At 38.6% G+C, this 17,241-nt stretch overlaps 1 protein-coding gene across 6 annotated transcripts in view; it reads left to right on the top strand.

Moving 5' to 3' along the window:
- The first annotated feature begins 437 nt into the window (after positions 1-437).
- Positions 438-17,241, top strand: part of Epha7 (EPH receptor A7) — a 152,063-nt gene continuing 135,259 nt past the window's right edge. For 2 of the 6 annotated variants that reach the window (XM_048420221.3, XM_048420220.3), the window contains exons 1-3: positions 438-801; positions 4,706-4,770; positions 8,159-8,828. In XM_048420221.3, coding sequence (XP_048276178.1) covers positions 705-801; positions 4,706-4,770; positions 8,159-8,828 — 832 coding nt within the window. In that variant the 5' untranslated portion in view covers positions 438-704. The remainder of the gene's footprint in view (positions 802-4,705; positions 4,771-8,158; positions 8,829-17,241) is intronic. The other 4 variants (XM_048420219.3, XM_085677272.2, XM_048420218.3 and 1 more) reach the window with 3 other exon arrangements.

Below are 17,241 nucleotides of genomic sequence, written 5' to 3'. Positions count from 1 at the left end.
GCCACTCTAAAAGCATAGCTCAATTTCACTGTCCCGGTCGGGATCGGTGATTGGTAGGTGAGGAAAGGTTCGTTTCGCTTCTGCCTTCTAGAAGACGTGAGCGGCAATGCTATATACAGGAGTGTAAGTCGGGAGAGTTATTCTCGGGTTTATCCAGCTCAGTGAAGCTGCAGTAGCTAAAAGCCAAATGGTCTAAGCTGCACGCCGCTGGCCTAAAGCTGCCCGTCCCCGTTTTCCCAGCAACCGAACTGGGAGGGAATCCTGGACTCGCAACACGACTCCGCTCGGCGCTGATTGGCTTCCGCTCACGACCCCGCCTCCGAGGCAGAGGCGGTCACTTCATCGGGACACGCCCCCCGGCCCTGGGAATCGCCGCCTGGCAGGCGGGCTGCGTCTGCCACTCAGTCGGAGTGGCGGAGGCTCTAGGCTCGGAGCCCCGCCCCCTCCCCCCTAATTGATATTATTGGAGTGTGGAGCAAGCGGCCGGTCTGCAGTCGGAGACTTGCAGGCAGCAAACACGGTACGAATGTACCGGAGGGGGGAGAGAAATCAAACAGCTAAGCGTGGAGCAGCCGGCCTGGGACCCAGAAGGGGATCGATGCGAGGAGAGCAATAATAACAACAATAATAACCCACTTCGGAGCAAACAGCATCTAAAGAGCTGCGACCCAACTGCAGCCTAAAATCAAACCTGCTCATGCACCATGGTTTTTCAAACTCGGTACCCTTCGTGGATTATTTTGTGCTACATCTGGCTGCTCGGCTTTGCACACACGGGGGAGGCGCAGGCTGCGAAGGAAGGTAAGGCCAGAGGAAAGCAAAGTTTGTTCTGACTTATTTATTTCGCTGTCTACCTGCCCGAGCCGACGGGTCCGCGGCGCTGCCGGCCGCGCCTCCGGCGCCAGGCGACCCTCCCCCGACCCCCGTCCCCTCCCCGCCGGCGGCTCGGAGCGACCAGCGGCGAGCAGTCGGCACTAGTCGGGCCCTGAGCACCCGGGGTGGCCGGGGACCGGCGCGCGCTCTGCAGCCGGGGCAGCCCGGGGGGTCGGATTGGCGAGGCTGGCGGGCGAGCTCTTGCATCCGGCGGCTCGTGTCTTCCGTTTCAGCCTCTTCGTCTGGCCATTCTTTCGCGATCGGCCTGTCTCGGGCGCCTCGGTCAGAGTTGGTTCGAAAGATGGGGAGTGCAGCCCCGCGTCGCCCCCAGTTTTCCCGGAGGGACCGAGACTTCCGAGGCTGCGAGCGCTCGGGGCTCCTGCCGACTCGCTCACTGCGGCGGCGGCGGCGGCGGGCCTGTGGTGGGCGCTCGGCTGCCGCGCGAAACAATGCGGCCGCGAGGGGAGGCAGCACGCGCGGGGCCCGGGCTCGACCTGCCGCCGGGAGGGCTGGCCACAGCCGGCAGCCTGCCAGGAGAGGCCACCGAGTGAGAAGTCTCCAGTCACTTGGCCCAGGTCCGGTACTCCGGGAGTCCGAATGGCCAGTCTTGGCGAAAGCCCTGGCCTCCGGGGACCAGTTCTGGTACAGGAGGGGAGGTTTCTTTTGACCACAGGATACGCCTGTACGTGGGTATGTTTTTTTTTTCTTCCCCTGCGTCTCCTTTGAACCACTGGCAAAAGGTAAAATACCTTTCGGTGCCTGTAGTTGGAGCTGGGGAAAAATAAATCCTGTCTGAGGAAATGTTTTGCTGCTAAGCGGTGTCACAATACCCGTACCCGATCTGACAACCTGCGTATTTAATGTTGATTTTCAGATACTTTAGGAGCCTGTTCAGAGCTGTAAAGGGAGCGAGATCTGTTAGATTTAGGTCACGGTAGTACTAAGGGGAGGGAGCGTATTGGTCCTCGCTTCTTCTATTCCTAAAACTTAGGATTTCACGGAGCGTTTCTTTATTCTCTTCGCCTACCCTTCTTCATCCATTCAACATCCCAACCCGGTGCAGTATCCCACTTTGGAACCGCCTGACCTTCTGACCCCACTTTGCACATCTGCAATGTGTGTGGACGCTGAATCCATTCAGAGAAAAACGTGTCTCTGAGCTAATGGTTATGTCTGCAGGTGCGTCTGCCAGAGACAGCCACCCACCCACCAACCGCACATTTCCAGCTTCTTGACTTTGGCGATCAGAAACAGTCACCCTGCCATCTTGTCCCTATTCCTCCGGAAAAGCGGGATCTGAGGAAAAGTTTGCCCCGCACAGCGAAGCGGCGCGCGCGAGCTCTGGCAGACTCCAGCAGGAGTTTGAGCTATAAATAACTGCAGCACTAGGGGGAGAGGTGCCTGCAGCCAGCAGGCCTCGCTCGCTCTCCTCCTCCGGTGCTACGTGGAGAGGGTTCTGATGCTCGCAGCCAGAGTTCTTTAGATGCAGACAAGATGTTTAAGAGGCAGGTGGAGGGGAACGCGCGGTCTTCTCGGTGGCGACGCTCGGGGCGCTCAGGCGCAATCAGGCTCTGGCGTTCCCGGAGCGCAGCTACCCGGAGGTGGCCCACGGCATCGCCGCACCCAAGGCGCACGGCCAGCTGCGCGGCGAGCAGGTGCGCGGCTTGTAGGGCAGCTGGGGTGGGAGCCGACAGCCCCGGTCCCCTTCCCCGCTTTCCTAGAGCCAGCAGGAGTGGCTGGGGGAGCAGAAAGCTAATTGCGGCTGCTGCTTCTCCTCTCGACAGTGCAACCGCCGCCGCGCCCTCAGAGGAGGCGCTTCCCGAAAGCCCGTCTGTTCCTCAGGACTCCTGCCGGAGCTGGGCGCCACCGGCTCCCTGGAGTCCCCGGTCTGGAAGTGTAATGGACGCTAGGTTGGCGGGCGCGGCCGTCTGGCTGCCCCGCCCCGTCCCGCCCCGCCCCGATGCTCCGGCGGCACTGGAGTGGAGCTGCTGGCCACCGAGCCTCAGTCCGGACCCCTCGGAGCGGCCAGCTGCCCAGTGCCTTCTCCCGGCACGCGGCGAGGCAGACTCGGTGTCGCGAGCCCAGAGGGAAGAAGCGCGCGGGGGCGATTGCATTCAACACTCCAGAGCCGCCGAAAGCATCACCAGCTCGTGTCCACCGTCCACGTCCTCTTGATTTGCTAATTTCGCTGATAACTTGCTGGCCACCAAGTAGCCCAGGGGTAAAGGCGCAGCAGAAAAGGGTAATCGCTGTGTTTATTTCATTTTTAACATCAAGCCCAAAGTGGCACTTAAAATTAAAACCCACTGGTTGTTGTCAATCCAGAAGCTCCCTCCCCCGCAATAAATTCCAAAAGAGTTCTGTGGCTTCAATTTGTTTCCTTGGGCTTCATCTCTTCCTCACAAGTTAAAAAAAAAAAAAAAGAAAAAAAAAGAAAAAGAAAACCCTTAAACAATTACTTTTCTTGTAAATACACTAAGCCAAAGACTTACTGGTATTCCAAGTTAAAACATAAATTGAAATTTTATGAGTTACGCTTGTTTTTAATTGAAAGGGAGTCGATTTTTACCCTTGACAGTCCTAAACGTAAAGCACTAAAACCAAGCAGTGCAGGCTAATGTCTTTGTACTTATCTGTTTCTACTTACTGGGGATCACCGAGTCCTGTAAAGGAATTGAGCGAAGAGTCAATTGTTCCATGCTCTCCTAACAGGATGCTGTTTTCTTTACCTTTTAAAACACACACCTATTAAAACTAGAGTCTGGAAAAGATATTAAGACGTTTATGTACTCACATATTCTCATGTCAAAATGTGAACATTTTCCTGTAATTATGAACGTTTACATATTAATTATATGTAAAGAATACTCACAGTGATTTTTGTGCCAGTAGATCATTTGTCAAATGCTTTAAGGTCAGGCATATTATTTTAAAGAACCAAAGCTGTGTAACTCTAAAACCAGTTTTATCAGTAAGCATTTTATAGGCATAATTATCTTACAGCAACAACATCTCCAACTGAAAGGATAATGTGTCCAAACAGATACCATTCTAATGAATTTCTACATTAACACTAATATTTTAATCACACTTTCCATAAATATTGATTATGCTTTTTGATGATTTAGAGATGGAATCCAGTTGTTTGTAGAAGCCAGTTCAGAGTTAAAGCCGTCAGAAAATAGCTAGTGTGTCGAAATATTGACAGTTGTCAAAGCCATGTTTGAAAGCTGGTGTTTGACTAGCATAAAAGACAAGCTGCAGGTGACAAGGGACTTGTTTCTTGTGGTAACATTGTTTCACGTGGATTAAGTTTCTTTATATTCACTTTTGTAGAAGGCAAAGTAATGGCAGCCGTTTCTTCTTTAAACGTTAAACTCCAGTTGTCAAGAGATGATAGGAAATATTGCTAGCACAGTATTAAAAGGAGAGCCTGGCTGAAAAGTGCTGTAGGGATTCTATTTTATTATGTTCATGTTGGTATATCTTGTGAAATGTGGGAACGCACTGACTTCCAAAGCTCTTTTTTGTTCTTACTATACAGTCACATTATCTGATTTTAACTTTTTACACACGCTTTCATGTTAGTATTTCGCTGAAAATTTACTTCATATTTTAATTGAAGGATATCAAGTGCATGGATACTTTAATATGCTCCCCTCCAAAAAGTATAATATGCTTACATAATATGGATGTTCATTGCACCATTCATTTATATCAATGTCACAAGTCATAAAGTAGTAATTTAATAAAAGTTAGATTCATCTTAAAATGTTTAGAGATGTGTTTAAAATTTTCTTGTAACATTCGGGAATTAAACTTTCTTTTTCAGTACTCTTACTGGACTCTAAAGCACAACAGACAGAATTGGAATGGATTTCCTCTCCACCCAGTGGGGTAGGTACATCTCTCCTACAATATACAATATCATATCTCTTTAGAGTAAGAAGCAAGAGCTTCCCTTTAGGGAAACTGTTCACATTCATACATTTAAAAACATTTAAAGCTTCAATATATTGTTCAGTGTTTTGTCTTCTCTTCAGATATTGGATTCTCAGAATATGGGAAGTATTCTTAGAACTTTGAGAAATGGAAAAAAAAATAACCCAAACCCCAGTCTTTGAGTTCTTATTGTGAGGGGCATCAGTCATGCCTGTGCGCTCAGGTTATAAATGCTAACTAATTGCAGAGAACATTCTTTTCACAAACTCACTTAAGCCTCTGCAGTTGCCTTATGCTTCTGTGTAATAATCACTAGGTAGAGTCTGTAATTCTTTAAAACAGTATGAAACCTGCTTTCATCCTTTAAAAGTAGTTCTAACATTGCCCAAAGGAGAGTTACCAGAGGGTAACTAAAACTGTAAGACAATATCAAGATGTAAGATTTGCTGCACAGTGTTAGATTCTTAACGTTTGTGTTGTGCTATCTGCTGTTATTAATCAAAAGTGGTGACAGAAATATGTCCATGTTACAGCAAAATTCAGCTTCAGTAAATGGGACTGAATATTAAATCAGCCTGTTCAAGTCTGAGTAGAACCTTAAATTTTTAAAATCATTTTTCATATATTGAAAAAGTTACATTACTCAAATTTAGTTTGATGATATCTTTATATATCATTTCTGATGGTGAGATAGGACAAACTTTTCATCTGATAGAGTAAGTGGACTCTGAAAAAGAAAAAAAAAATCCTCCATTGAAGCTTAAGTTTATCTTTAGTGCATGAGGAAATCTGGGAATAAAGGGGCATGATATATCAATGACAATATGCACACTTTCAACTGATTTTTACAATGAGAACGAAAGCACAAGAACAAAATCATAGAATCAACATATCATGTACAGAAAATTCACTTGGAGAACTTCTCATTTAATAGTAAAATGAGAAATTTTAAGCATGCTTCAAGTTTTCAGGGTTTTCGTTAAATTAAAATTTGGAAAGTTTCTCTGAGCTCATATTGTGGTTATCCTTATTGGCTGTAGGAAATTATGGGAAAGTCCCAAATTCATGAATTTGTCCACTTCTTAAAAGGTACTTCCTTTTATGTGAAATTGTTTTCCTTAGAAAGTATACATTGTATGAAGACATTCATGGTTAACAAAAAACCAGCCTGGCCAGTGACAGATGCAACCCATTTTCTACCATCTATCAATTAAAATAAATAGATTCAGAAGATGGTTTTATCTCCGAGAAGTAGACTGATAAATGGTTGCAGCACCTCATCCATGTAATCCACAACATGATAAATTATGACTGTCAAAGTTATCTTGGACTCAGATGGGCATTTCATCAGTCCAGAGAATCTTGCGTTAAAGTTTAACTATATATATGTGTGAGAATCAATGGTTTGTGTGACAAATATGATCCACTGCGTTTTCTTTATATGACACAGATTTGTTCACATGTGCTTTAGAAGAACAATATTGTTGCCAAGTTATGAGAAACTATTCTTTTATCACCTTATAAAAGTTACCTTATAATATTTATAAAATTCACTGTCTGAATTGAGACATCTGGACCAATAGTGTGTGTCATCTGTGAAATGCTTTCGGTCTGAAAAAGTGTCTAATACAACAATGACATAAATATCAAATAGTGAGAGTATTTGCTTTCGTGAAAAAGATCTAGTTCATGGATAACAAAATTTATTTATCATGTCTGACATGACATAATTACTCTTAAGATTAGATGTGGGAAATCTTCAGATTAGTCTTTTAGAATAGTCAGTCTTGATTTCCCCAAGCTGCAGTTGCTCAGAAGGGCACATTTTGCTTTGGAGCTCTTGCTTTTTGTTTGACACTATAACTGTTTATCCTTCTTTTCATAACTCCACTCCGTTTAGGAGGCAAAAATCTAACCACCAGTGGAGGAATTTGAGATATTTGCCTTGGTTACATAAAATAGCATATAAACAGCTTACTCAAGAAGCAAATGGAATATATACACAGTGTTACACAGTGAAAGTGTGTGCCAAACACAGGACATGAAGCTCAGCTCTTTGCTGCTTGAGGACCTTTGGCAATATTAGGCTGTTATAATAAAAAATTAGTAAATATAGCATAACTAATTCTTTCATGAAACATTTCTGTGTTGCAGTATTCTGCAATTCAGCAGTCCTTTTAATTTTATAAGAATGATTTTAAAAATACATGCCAACATTATGCAGTGGTTTTAAATAAATTGATACTTTGATCAGGTTTTACAAGTGAAAATCATTAACAGATGTATATTATCATGTTTTCCTGTCTACGTTTTTTGAGTTATAGTTTAAATGTTAGTTGTTGGAGGATTTAAGACCTAAAATAGACAATATTTTGTATCTGGTATTTATAATTGGGGAAGATGACAGTTTCATTGTTACTATATCATAGTGTGAGTTAGGAACAATTACGATAATAGTAAGAGAGACCATAAATAGCCTTTACTGAAACCTTCAAAGCTGTTAGATATACTGAACTTATTTGCTATGAGCAGGAAGTAATATACATAATCCAATCATCTTTGAATTTCTTGTTGAACTATCTGTCTCCCCCTTTTTTGTGAAGTAATATAAATGAACTCACTTGTAGTATATATGGTATCAGAAGATAAATGGACCTTTTAAAACAATTCATGCATAGCTTGCTAATTTAACAAACATATTTGGTTGTCCACTGAAAACAAATTGCTTACAAGGGTGAATTTTACTTTTAAAACGACTTGATAATTATATATGGTTTTATGTACAATTTTAAATATGATGCTGGAAAAATAAGCAGCTTTTCAGAATGTTTATTTCTCCAAAGATTACAAACTATTTTACATTATACTTTGCAGTACATTGTATAATGGTTTCACATTCCAGTATTTTTGAAATCTTGTTAGAAATGTTTGCAGGCATCTTTGAATTGAAGAATAAAGCAAATATTTAAATTGTCAACTGAGTTATCAGGAATTCTGACCGGCATCCATACACTTTGAGAAGTAATGTTCATAACTATGAGCTTTATCCTGTTAAAATTGCGGCCTCACAGGAGACTAAACACCTAAACATAAAAAGAGATACTAGAACGCTCACAGCAGATGTAAAAGAATTAAATTTTCATTGTTGGTCAAAACACAAACGATGCTCTGTTAACTAAAACACTGCAGAATGGAAATCCTACCATCTCTGACTTCAGGGACCCATACGTGTGGTACTGTGATTGTTCTTCATTTTATTTCGAAACTATGATATCATTTTTTTAATTTTTATTTTTGCTGAAAGACTAACAAACCCCCTTCCGTCTTTTTAAAAAATTTACAGTGGGAAGAAATTAGTGGTTTGGATGAGAACTACACTCCGATAAGAACCTACCAGGTGTGCCAGGTCATGGAGCCCAACCAGAACAACTGGCTGCGGACTAACTGGATTTCTAAAGGCAACGCACAAAGGATTTTTGTAGAATTGAAATTCACCTTGAGGGATTGTAATAGTCTTCCAGGAGTACTGGGAACTTGCAAGGAGACCTTTAATTTGTACTATTATGAAACAGACTACGACACCGGCAGGAATATCAGAGAAAACCTTTACGTAAAAATAGACACCATTGCTGCAGATGAAAGTTTTACACAAGGTGACCTTGGGGAAAGAAAGATGAAGCTGAACACTGAGGTGAGAGAGATTGGACCTTTGTCCAAAAAGGGATTCTATCTTGCCTTTCAGGATGTAGGGGCTTGCATAGCATTGGTTTCTGTCAAAGTATACTACAAGAAGTGCTGGTCCATTATTGAGAACTTAGCTGTCTTTCCAGATACAGTGACTGGTTCAGAATTTTCCTCCTTAGTTGAGGTTCGTGGGACATGTGTCAGCAGTGCCGAGGAAGAGGCAGAAAATTCACCCAGGATGCATTGCAGTGCAGAAGGAGAGTGGTTAGTACCCATTGGAAAATGTATCTGCAAAGCAGGCTATCAGCAAAAAGGGGACACGTGTGAACGTAAGTAATATTTGTTATCTTAATTTGAAGTTTTTAGTTATCAGATATTTTATTTAGTAACGAATACTCGAAAAAGTAAATCTTTTATGCCAGCTATCCAGTTCATTTTATCTTAAAAGTCACTATTAAATACTACAACTATGTATAGTAGTATCTTCTCTGTTGATATACAATAAATGTTGGTGATGATAACAATTGTTAGTGAATTTTGTTGGCCTTGTTAAACACGTTTGGTAGTATGGAAGGAAGTAGTTGCACACTGGGCTGTAAGGTTTAAAAGAAGCAATCAGTGAAGTGAACTTCAGCCAGTGAAGACTGAGGGCAAGCCCATAGTGCCTTAACAATACGATTCTTCCAGCGCTTCTGAGCCCTGATCTTCTGAGCCTTCGGTTAGCACAAAGTATAAGGAACAGTAGCTTACAAAGAAGAGCCCTATTAGTGGTCAAGTATGAACAAATAGAGCACAGATATTTAAAATTACCATTCATAAATAAAGGAACTTTGATGTGATAGCACCATTTCGTGTTATCCATCTCTGTAGTTCCTTTTGCCAATGATGTCATTCTTTTCTGGAGTAAAGAATACAAGGGGTGCTCTTCTGATAAGTCAGGCCACAGTGGATCATATTTTTGTACAAAAGGTCTGAAGTAAAGTTTGAGTTGGCACAATACAGCAATTAAGTTGTTCATGTTTGTTTTTGGACAATAGTGTATATTTTCAAGAATCCTTTTCTTATAATTTTAAAATCAATTTTCTCTTAATTAACATGATTAAATATTAGATTTTTTTTAAAAAAAAATTGAAACAACAATATGTGTATAATCTTTTCCAATTTAGGTCCTGAAAAAATATGCAAAGTTATATTACTTATGTCAGTATTAACTTACAAAGCATTAATATAGTCTATAAAATGACTTTCATATTTTCCTTAAACTGCTAAGTTAGCAGCATAGTTTAAATGCTTACAAAGACTATTTAGGTTAAAGATAGCTGCAGGTGATGATGGTTGTAACTATTTATGTTTTCTTCTAGCTATTCGACGTACTCATCCTTGTGTTTTCTATGCATTAGCTTGTTTTTTTTTTTCAGATAGGTTTACGGTCCTGTCTATTTTACACAATGGAAATTGGAATCTGAAAAGCAAATAGATCACTTGCCATTGCATTAATAATACCTCTGTTAGTCTAGAATCAGACTTAGCATATTTTGATTTTTGGGCCTACATTTTTAACAGCATTACTATTGTAATTTTCTCCACAAAGCAAGAAGAATCCTAACAAGTACTAATTTTCATTGTTGATCTTAAATGTTTTCCACATAGTAGCAAGTTGCCCATGCCATATCTGAATTATATCACCCCCATTTTATAAGAATATTTAAAGAATAAATAATAATTTAAAAATATTTAGATAATGAAATAAAGAGTGCAAAATACACCTTTAATCCCAGTGCTCTGGAGGCAGAGGCAGATGAATATTCAAGTTCAAGAACAGCCTGGGCTACATAATGCATTCTTGGTCAGTCAGCTCCCTGATAAAACATTTTCTTAAAACAAACAGTTAGACAGACAAGAAAACATCAAAATTTATATTTCTGATAATTTATTTAGTTACATTATGATCCTTTGGCTTTAAAATAATGGCCATCCTAATTGAGACCTGCTCTAAGTAGAAATTGCATGCTGCATTTCAACGGAATAAAAGAAGACATGTACAATTGGAAATTATCAATATTTAATATAATCTGAAATAATAATTTAAATTTAGGTGCATTGGATTAAATTTAGTATTGCATGAAACCCATACAAATGTTAAGCAAGGTGTAGGTGTGCCTGCCTGTGATTCATGCACTTGGAGCAAAGCAGGAAGTTGGCAAACCTGAGGCCAGTTTGACTACATCAGCACTCTAGACTGTACAATGAGACACAATGAGGCCTTTGACTTTAAAGCAAATAATAATAACAATAATAATAACTTTAAATATCTGTTTCTCTCCTTTTGACCCAGCTAGGTGATATACTAAACTTACATTTATGATGCACATTGTACTCTTCTTATTAGACACACGTTTTGGCTGATAAAGCTGAGCGATGATGTTGCTGAGCTTTGTTTGAAGAGCTGAATCCATGATGTGGATTACCAGGACGGATATAAAGTACTCAATTTTATTACCAGCACTCAATTATTATCTGCACTGTAGATAACACTGTAAACTCTGAACAAACAAAAAGAACTTGTATAGACGAGGAAGGCCCCATTAGCAAACACCGAGTCCTCTGATGGCCCTACCATCCGCGTTCCTCCTTCATTTCTCATGAGAGCAGTCAGAAAATCTTTAGGATTCCACACATGTGAACAAGAAAAGTGATACAACATTTGCCCTCCTTCCATGGTACAGTGGAATCTTTCTGGATAAATATAATATTTCCCTAATGAAGTAATCAGATGAAAGGCAATGTTCTTATCCAGTAGAAGTTAGCAGTAGTTCTTGAAACAATGTTGAGTCCAACTGTACCAGTTCTTTAAATGTTTTGACAGCAACAGTATATTTCTTTCTGTAAAACAAAAGCTAATGATAATAACTTAATTGATGTGAGAGAGGAATTTCAATTTTGCACTATTATAAAAGGGGAAGAAGAAGCAAAGCGGGAATGCATATGTAAAAGATCACAATTAAATTTGATAAAAGACTAGGAAGTAAAGTTTTTTTTTTTTATTTGAAAATCACAGTTACAATTTTTGTTTAATTTTCTGTAATTTAACAGGAAATGTTTGAGTTGTACACATTGATATAGAGATGCTAATACAAGTATCTTTAACCATAATTTACAGATATATTTGCTATAAGTAAAGGCTGCAGTTTGTTTCAAATGAGCAGAATCATTCTGCTAAACATGGTGCTATTATAAATAATTATTTGGTTTTAAGGAATTAGTACTAAAATTGGAAACCAAAATTACTGTCATCTGTGAACTACACCATGATACCTAAACAAAAGTAAAATCCCTCCACCTTCATCTGTTCAAAGTCCTGCCATTTTATGGGTGGAGTTGCTTATTGGCAGTAGGCATTCATTCATTTCTAAAAGCCCAAAGAAGTTATGATACTTATACGTATCCTTATATTTGCCTCATTATAAACCAGGGACATCGTTCAGGACAAGACTTTCTTAGATTTTATGAATTGGTGATATACTTGAGGAAGAAACTATGCTCATTTGTGGAAACACTCTGCTCTTTGGCAAAGTTCCAACGCATGGCTGTGAGGGTGCCTGGCTCTGGACTTGATCCAGGCCTGCCTTTATAATATTCCTCCTGTTCCCTCTCAACGATCCTGTTAAGAACGGGAAAACACATCCAGTCCCGTATTGAGGAACACTGATGTCTTGAGAGGAGAGGCTGGCCTGTCCCTAGCCAAATGTGACTGATTAGCCACTTAAAGCCTAGTTTATCTGGGCGCTGTCTAGTGTATCGTTGCGATGGTTATTGCAGGACAATGTGAAAAGTGAGTAAGTGTGCAAACTGATCACGGTCTTTATTAATTGCTTTAAGACCCCTTTTCATGACCTTGAAGAAACTAATTCTTTTTCTATAGCCACACGTTTCTTCAATCTATGAATACATGAAAAATTTCTAATAATTCTCTGTGAGTACATGAAGAAATTCTAATAATTAAGCAACATAGTGTTTTAAAGTAGAATTTTGCAGCTACTTTAAAATATGTAATTCTAATTTATAAATCTTTCTTGTCAATTTTACATTTTGAAAATTTGTCTTTAAATTTCAGCTTGAATGAAAACTAGCAAATATATTGTTTTTCAGTGTCAGGAAGAGAGACTTTTAAAATCTTACAGGTTATTATATTTTACAAAATATGTGAGAAGGTTGGTAAAACTGCATCCTGAAATATTTTTGCATTTTCAAATTCTTGTATGGTTTTGCACACATGTGGCTGAGTTTCATCATAGATTGCTGTGAGTAACTTGCAGTAGATGTTGGACAATCTTGGTCCTTCATTTTCTCATTTAGCTATTTGAACTTTCATGAGACTCTGAATCTCAGAGATACTAAGGCAGTATTAAGGTTACCAAGGCAGTATTAAGGAGTACTAAGGTTAGATGAGCTTGTGTCTTTACTTTGTATGCATCTTTATTTTTCTTTTGTCTTTCCTCAACTATACAACATGTTTCCCTAAAGTCTGTTCTGGACTTCAGTGTATAGTTTTTAGCTGCCATACCACTAATCACATTTTATTTTATTGAAGATATCTGAATAATTATCTGGCCCCAAAGTCCTATCTTTTTTGCTTTCAAAATGTTCTTTCTGGCTTGAAGCATACAGTTGATATCATCAAAACTGTAAAAAAACATGATGATATTAAAGAAATGTGATTTGCTTGCTATATTTCTATTGCTTAATTGCATTTTCTGAAAAGAAAAAAATTAGGAATTTCCTCATGATTATTTAAAATACAAATTCAAATGATAGATTTATAGTTTTTATTAAAATGGTTTTCTTCCCATCTGTATCCTATTATTTTCATTTGACAAGTTAATAGAGATACCATTTTAGTGAAATATGATTTATAAACTTTTAACATATACCATCCTGATACTTAAAACATCCATTTGACTTAAAAGCATTAACTGCTTAAAATTTTCTTCTTGCTTACAGTTATGAAACCATGCTTTACTTTCGCAGACAAGGAACATATGATTTGTAACATCAAATTCCATGATAGCCAATTAGTCTTTGAAATGTATTGTATTGTTAAAGAGATATTAAGAGAAATATACTCTGTATTACAACATAAATTGCTGTCATGCAGAAACTGTAGAATTCTGAAATTCTGGATACACACCTTACCAGGTACTTAAAGTAGGGCATTCTAAACCTTAATTTCCTTAAATTTAAATGGGGCTAATAAAAATAGTACTTCCCTCATAGGGGTCTTATTAGAATTGAATGAAATAATGCTCGTTAAACCCTAAGAATAGTATCTGGGACATAAAAAATAATCAATGAATATGTACTATTATCTTATTAATAATGCAGTATGATGTATTCTAGGTAAAAAAAAATCCATGGAAATAAATGAGTGAAAATATATTGTGCAAGCCACAGCCAGAGAATTATCCTTTTACCTAGCTTTCTAACTCATGTAACACACAAGAGAACATTGAACTAAAATAACTCATACAAAAACATATCTGAAATATTAGTAGTAACTTGAGTGGCCAAAGTTAAGAGTTAACACTGCAATTGAACTTAGTTATTATAATATTAGTGATTCTGTATAAAATGTTTGAACTGCCTTTTTTAAGAATTTTGAATGAAAACCCAAGTCATAATTTTTATATACATATTTAGGGAGAAATAGATGAAACTATAACTGTGATTTTGATTCAGTGTAGGAATTTAGGTGATCTTTTATTCTCTCTGCATTAAAGATATCTAGAATATTAACTTTCATATATTATAATTAGTATACTTAATTATACTATAAATAATTATGATATATAGGTAATCACAAGACTAACTTAAATTGTGTCTTCACTATGTGGTCTCAAATTGCCGTTAGGTTCTGCATAAATGATACACACTGGTAAATGACAAGTATATTTTAAAAGGTGCAAAAGGACAGAGATTTGGGGCTTTTGGTAAAACAGCTCATAGATTTTGTTTCCTTAATTTTTAGTCAGCAATTTGCATGAACTAATTTAATAATGTTGAGAAATGTCGCTGAATCATTCATCCCAGTAGATACTATTACCTAATGTGAAGAGCAAAAAAGTATAACTGAAATAGTAACAAGTTGCTATAATAATATATGTTGTACCTCATGCATAGCCATGATGTGGTTACTTGTTTTACTTTTTTGTTTTGCACACCCCTGGGTGTGTGTTCATGTCTGTACCACTCACTGTCCATGTGGGGTCAGAGGACATTGTCTAGAAGTCAGACTTCTCCTTCCATGGTGTAGCTTAGGAGATGGACCTGAGACCAGCAGGCTTGGTGCCCAGTGTCCTTACCTGTCCTGCTCGCTGGCAAACATCTATGATGTAAAGCAGCCGGATCGTGACGAGCCTGGGATAAGTACCCACTGTCACAGAGTGTGGAAGGCCGCTCTTTAATCAGGTTGCTCAGTCTTCAGGATCCCCAGAGTACCTGAGTAATTATGGAGGGCCATATCAGTTTGATCAGTTGCAGGATCATGTTAATTGACTTTCAGAATATTGGGAGAGGTGATAGAAACCTGAACATTTTCTCACATTATGACAATTTCAAAGTATTTGTTTCTATTTTCCTAAGCACACTGCACAGTTCAATTATTCCCCCCCCTCCTATCTCTCTCTCTCTCTCTCTCTCTCTCTCTCTCTCTCTCTCTCTCTCTCTCTCTGTCTCTGTCTCTCTGTCTCTCTCTCTCTCTTTATTCCAGTTCTTTAAATGGCAGTCTGAGGGTTGGTATGTGAAGTACTGATAAATAGTATCCTTTACTGCTTTACTGTTTAGATGCTTCATGCTCCTATTTGCCTACAGAAAATCCCTATTTTTCAGACTGGCACTTAAATCCTTTCATCTTAACCATGGCAGTTTTTTTTTTAAATGAAATTTCAGTGCATATTTATTATTGTTGAAGTCCTGCCTCTCTCCCTTTGCCTGATACTGGTTTACACAGCTTTAAACATTGGTCCATTTTTTTTTCCCTGCACTGCCCCATTATTTACTAGCATCTGAGCTTAAAAACAAATGTAGTTCTCATTGCTGCTTCTGTGACCTGACTGACCAGCGCTGAAGTCCCGTTCATCTTTGGTAAAGCTCTGGGGCTCCTTCTGAGGTCCTCCTGTTTGACTTCTGACAGTAGTTTGCACCCAGCCCCACACTGGACCCCGCTTGTTACCATGTGCTGTCCTTTCTCTCCTGTCAGGGGAGAGATGAGGAACCCAGAAGGTAATATACGCCATACCTAAGGAAGTTGTTCCTATGAAAACAGCTGCTCAGTATTCCTTTCATTTTCCCACTCTCTCTCAATCTCTCTATGTCTTTCCTCTCAGCCTCCTCATTTCTTCCTTCTCATGAAATAGAGGCTTGGCCTCCTCTTCTCTGTTACCAACCCGCTGAGAAGGAAGGGTCTCTCCCAGCATGCGTGACTTTTTCTGAAGCGTGTTTGTAGTTACTGTATGCTGAGACTGAGCTATGTTCTAAAGCTAGAATCTTTGCTTTCAATTTATAGCTTTAAAATATTAGCATGAATAAAAAGCAACAAAAAGGAATAAAATCTAGAATGAATTTGGTGATCCCTGGAAAGGGGAAGATATCTTTAACCCCTATTATGTCATAATATTGCTCGATTTTATACTCATATCACCTCATACTTTTTTACATTTTAAATTATTTACGTTCAGAAACTTATGATACTTTTCTAGTACATTTAAAAATAAACAAAACACAGATATAGAATAACTATCTATATTTGTGGTATCTGGCTACTTTCTTGTTAAAAGCAGTTGTTGTCTGTGTTTATCCAGAGACACGGATAAATATTACAATACATAAAATTAGACTCATGTCACAATATCAAGCTAGAATAATGTAGGTGTTATTTAAAACTATTCAGGTTCTTACTTATCGTTAGTCATCTCTGTTTGTATTCATAGTACCTTGAAATTTAATTTTTCAATAAGGAGTAGAATAGAAATAAATAAAATGGAATGTAATGAAAGGAAGATGGGAATATGAAGTTAATATCTCTGTCTCAAGTTTTAGATTTGTGCATTTATCGTATAATTTTAAACATTTTACATTAAACTAGTCCTAACAAATATGTAATATCATTTTATATTTCTAGTAGCAGTTTAAATCGGCATGAATTTCTGACAGGCCGTGTCATAAAATAAATCAGTGATCATCTGTTTTCTATACAAGTCCAAGCCTTTATCTGGAAGATAATTATAACTCTCCTATAAAATAATTTCTTGCTCATGATTTCTTTCTGACAGCTATTCTATGTCAATAATATTTTTATGATAAATTTTAAACAACCATATAATCTTTAGTTTTTTATGGTCATAATGCATTAATCAGAGAGGAAAATTTCAGAACAAATATATTTAAATTAGTACATCAACTGCAAAATATCTTACAAAATTAAACTTACAGGCTGGACATCTGTCCTATGATAGTCTTGTAAGTTAATATGGGAAAAGCAGATATTTTTACACATATAAATTAAAATAAAATATTTTAATTTTTTAAAATTAATATTTTAATTTTTTAAAATTAATATTTTAATTTTAAATGTGTGTATATGTGTCTGTCTGTCTGTGGTACATTCGTGCGTGTTTCCATATGTGGGTATATGAATATGAATGTGGTAGCCTGGGTGGTCGGGGGCTTCATATCTATAGAAGTAGG

The sequence above is a fragment of the Myodes glareolus genome, chromosome 16, assembly GCF_982192425.1.
Source record: "Myodes glareolus chromosome 16, mMyoGla1.1, whole genome shotgun sequence".
In the NCBI taxonomy this organism is placed as follows: Eukaryota; Metazoa; Chordata; class Mammalia; order Rodentia; family Cricetidae; genus Myodes; species Myodes glareolus.
This window is presented reverse-complemented; position numbering and strand designations above follow the sequence as displayed.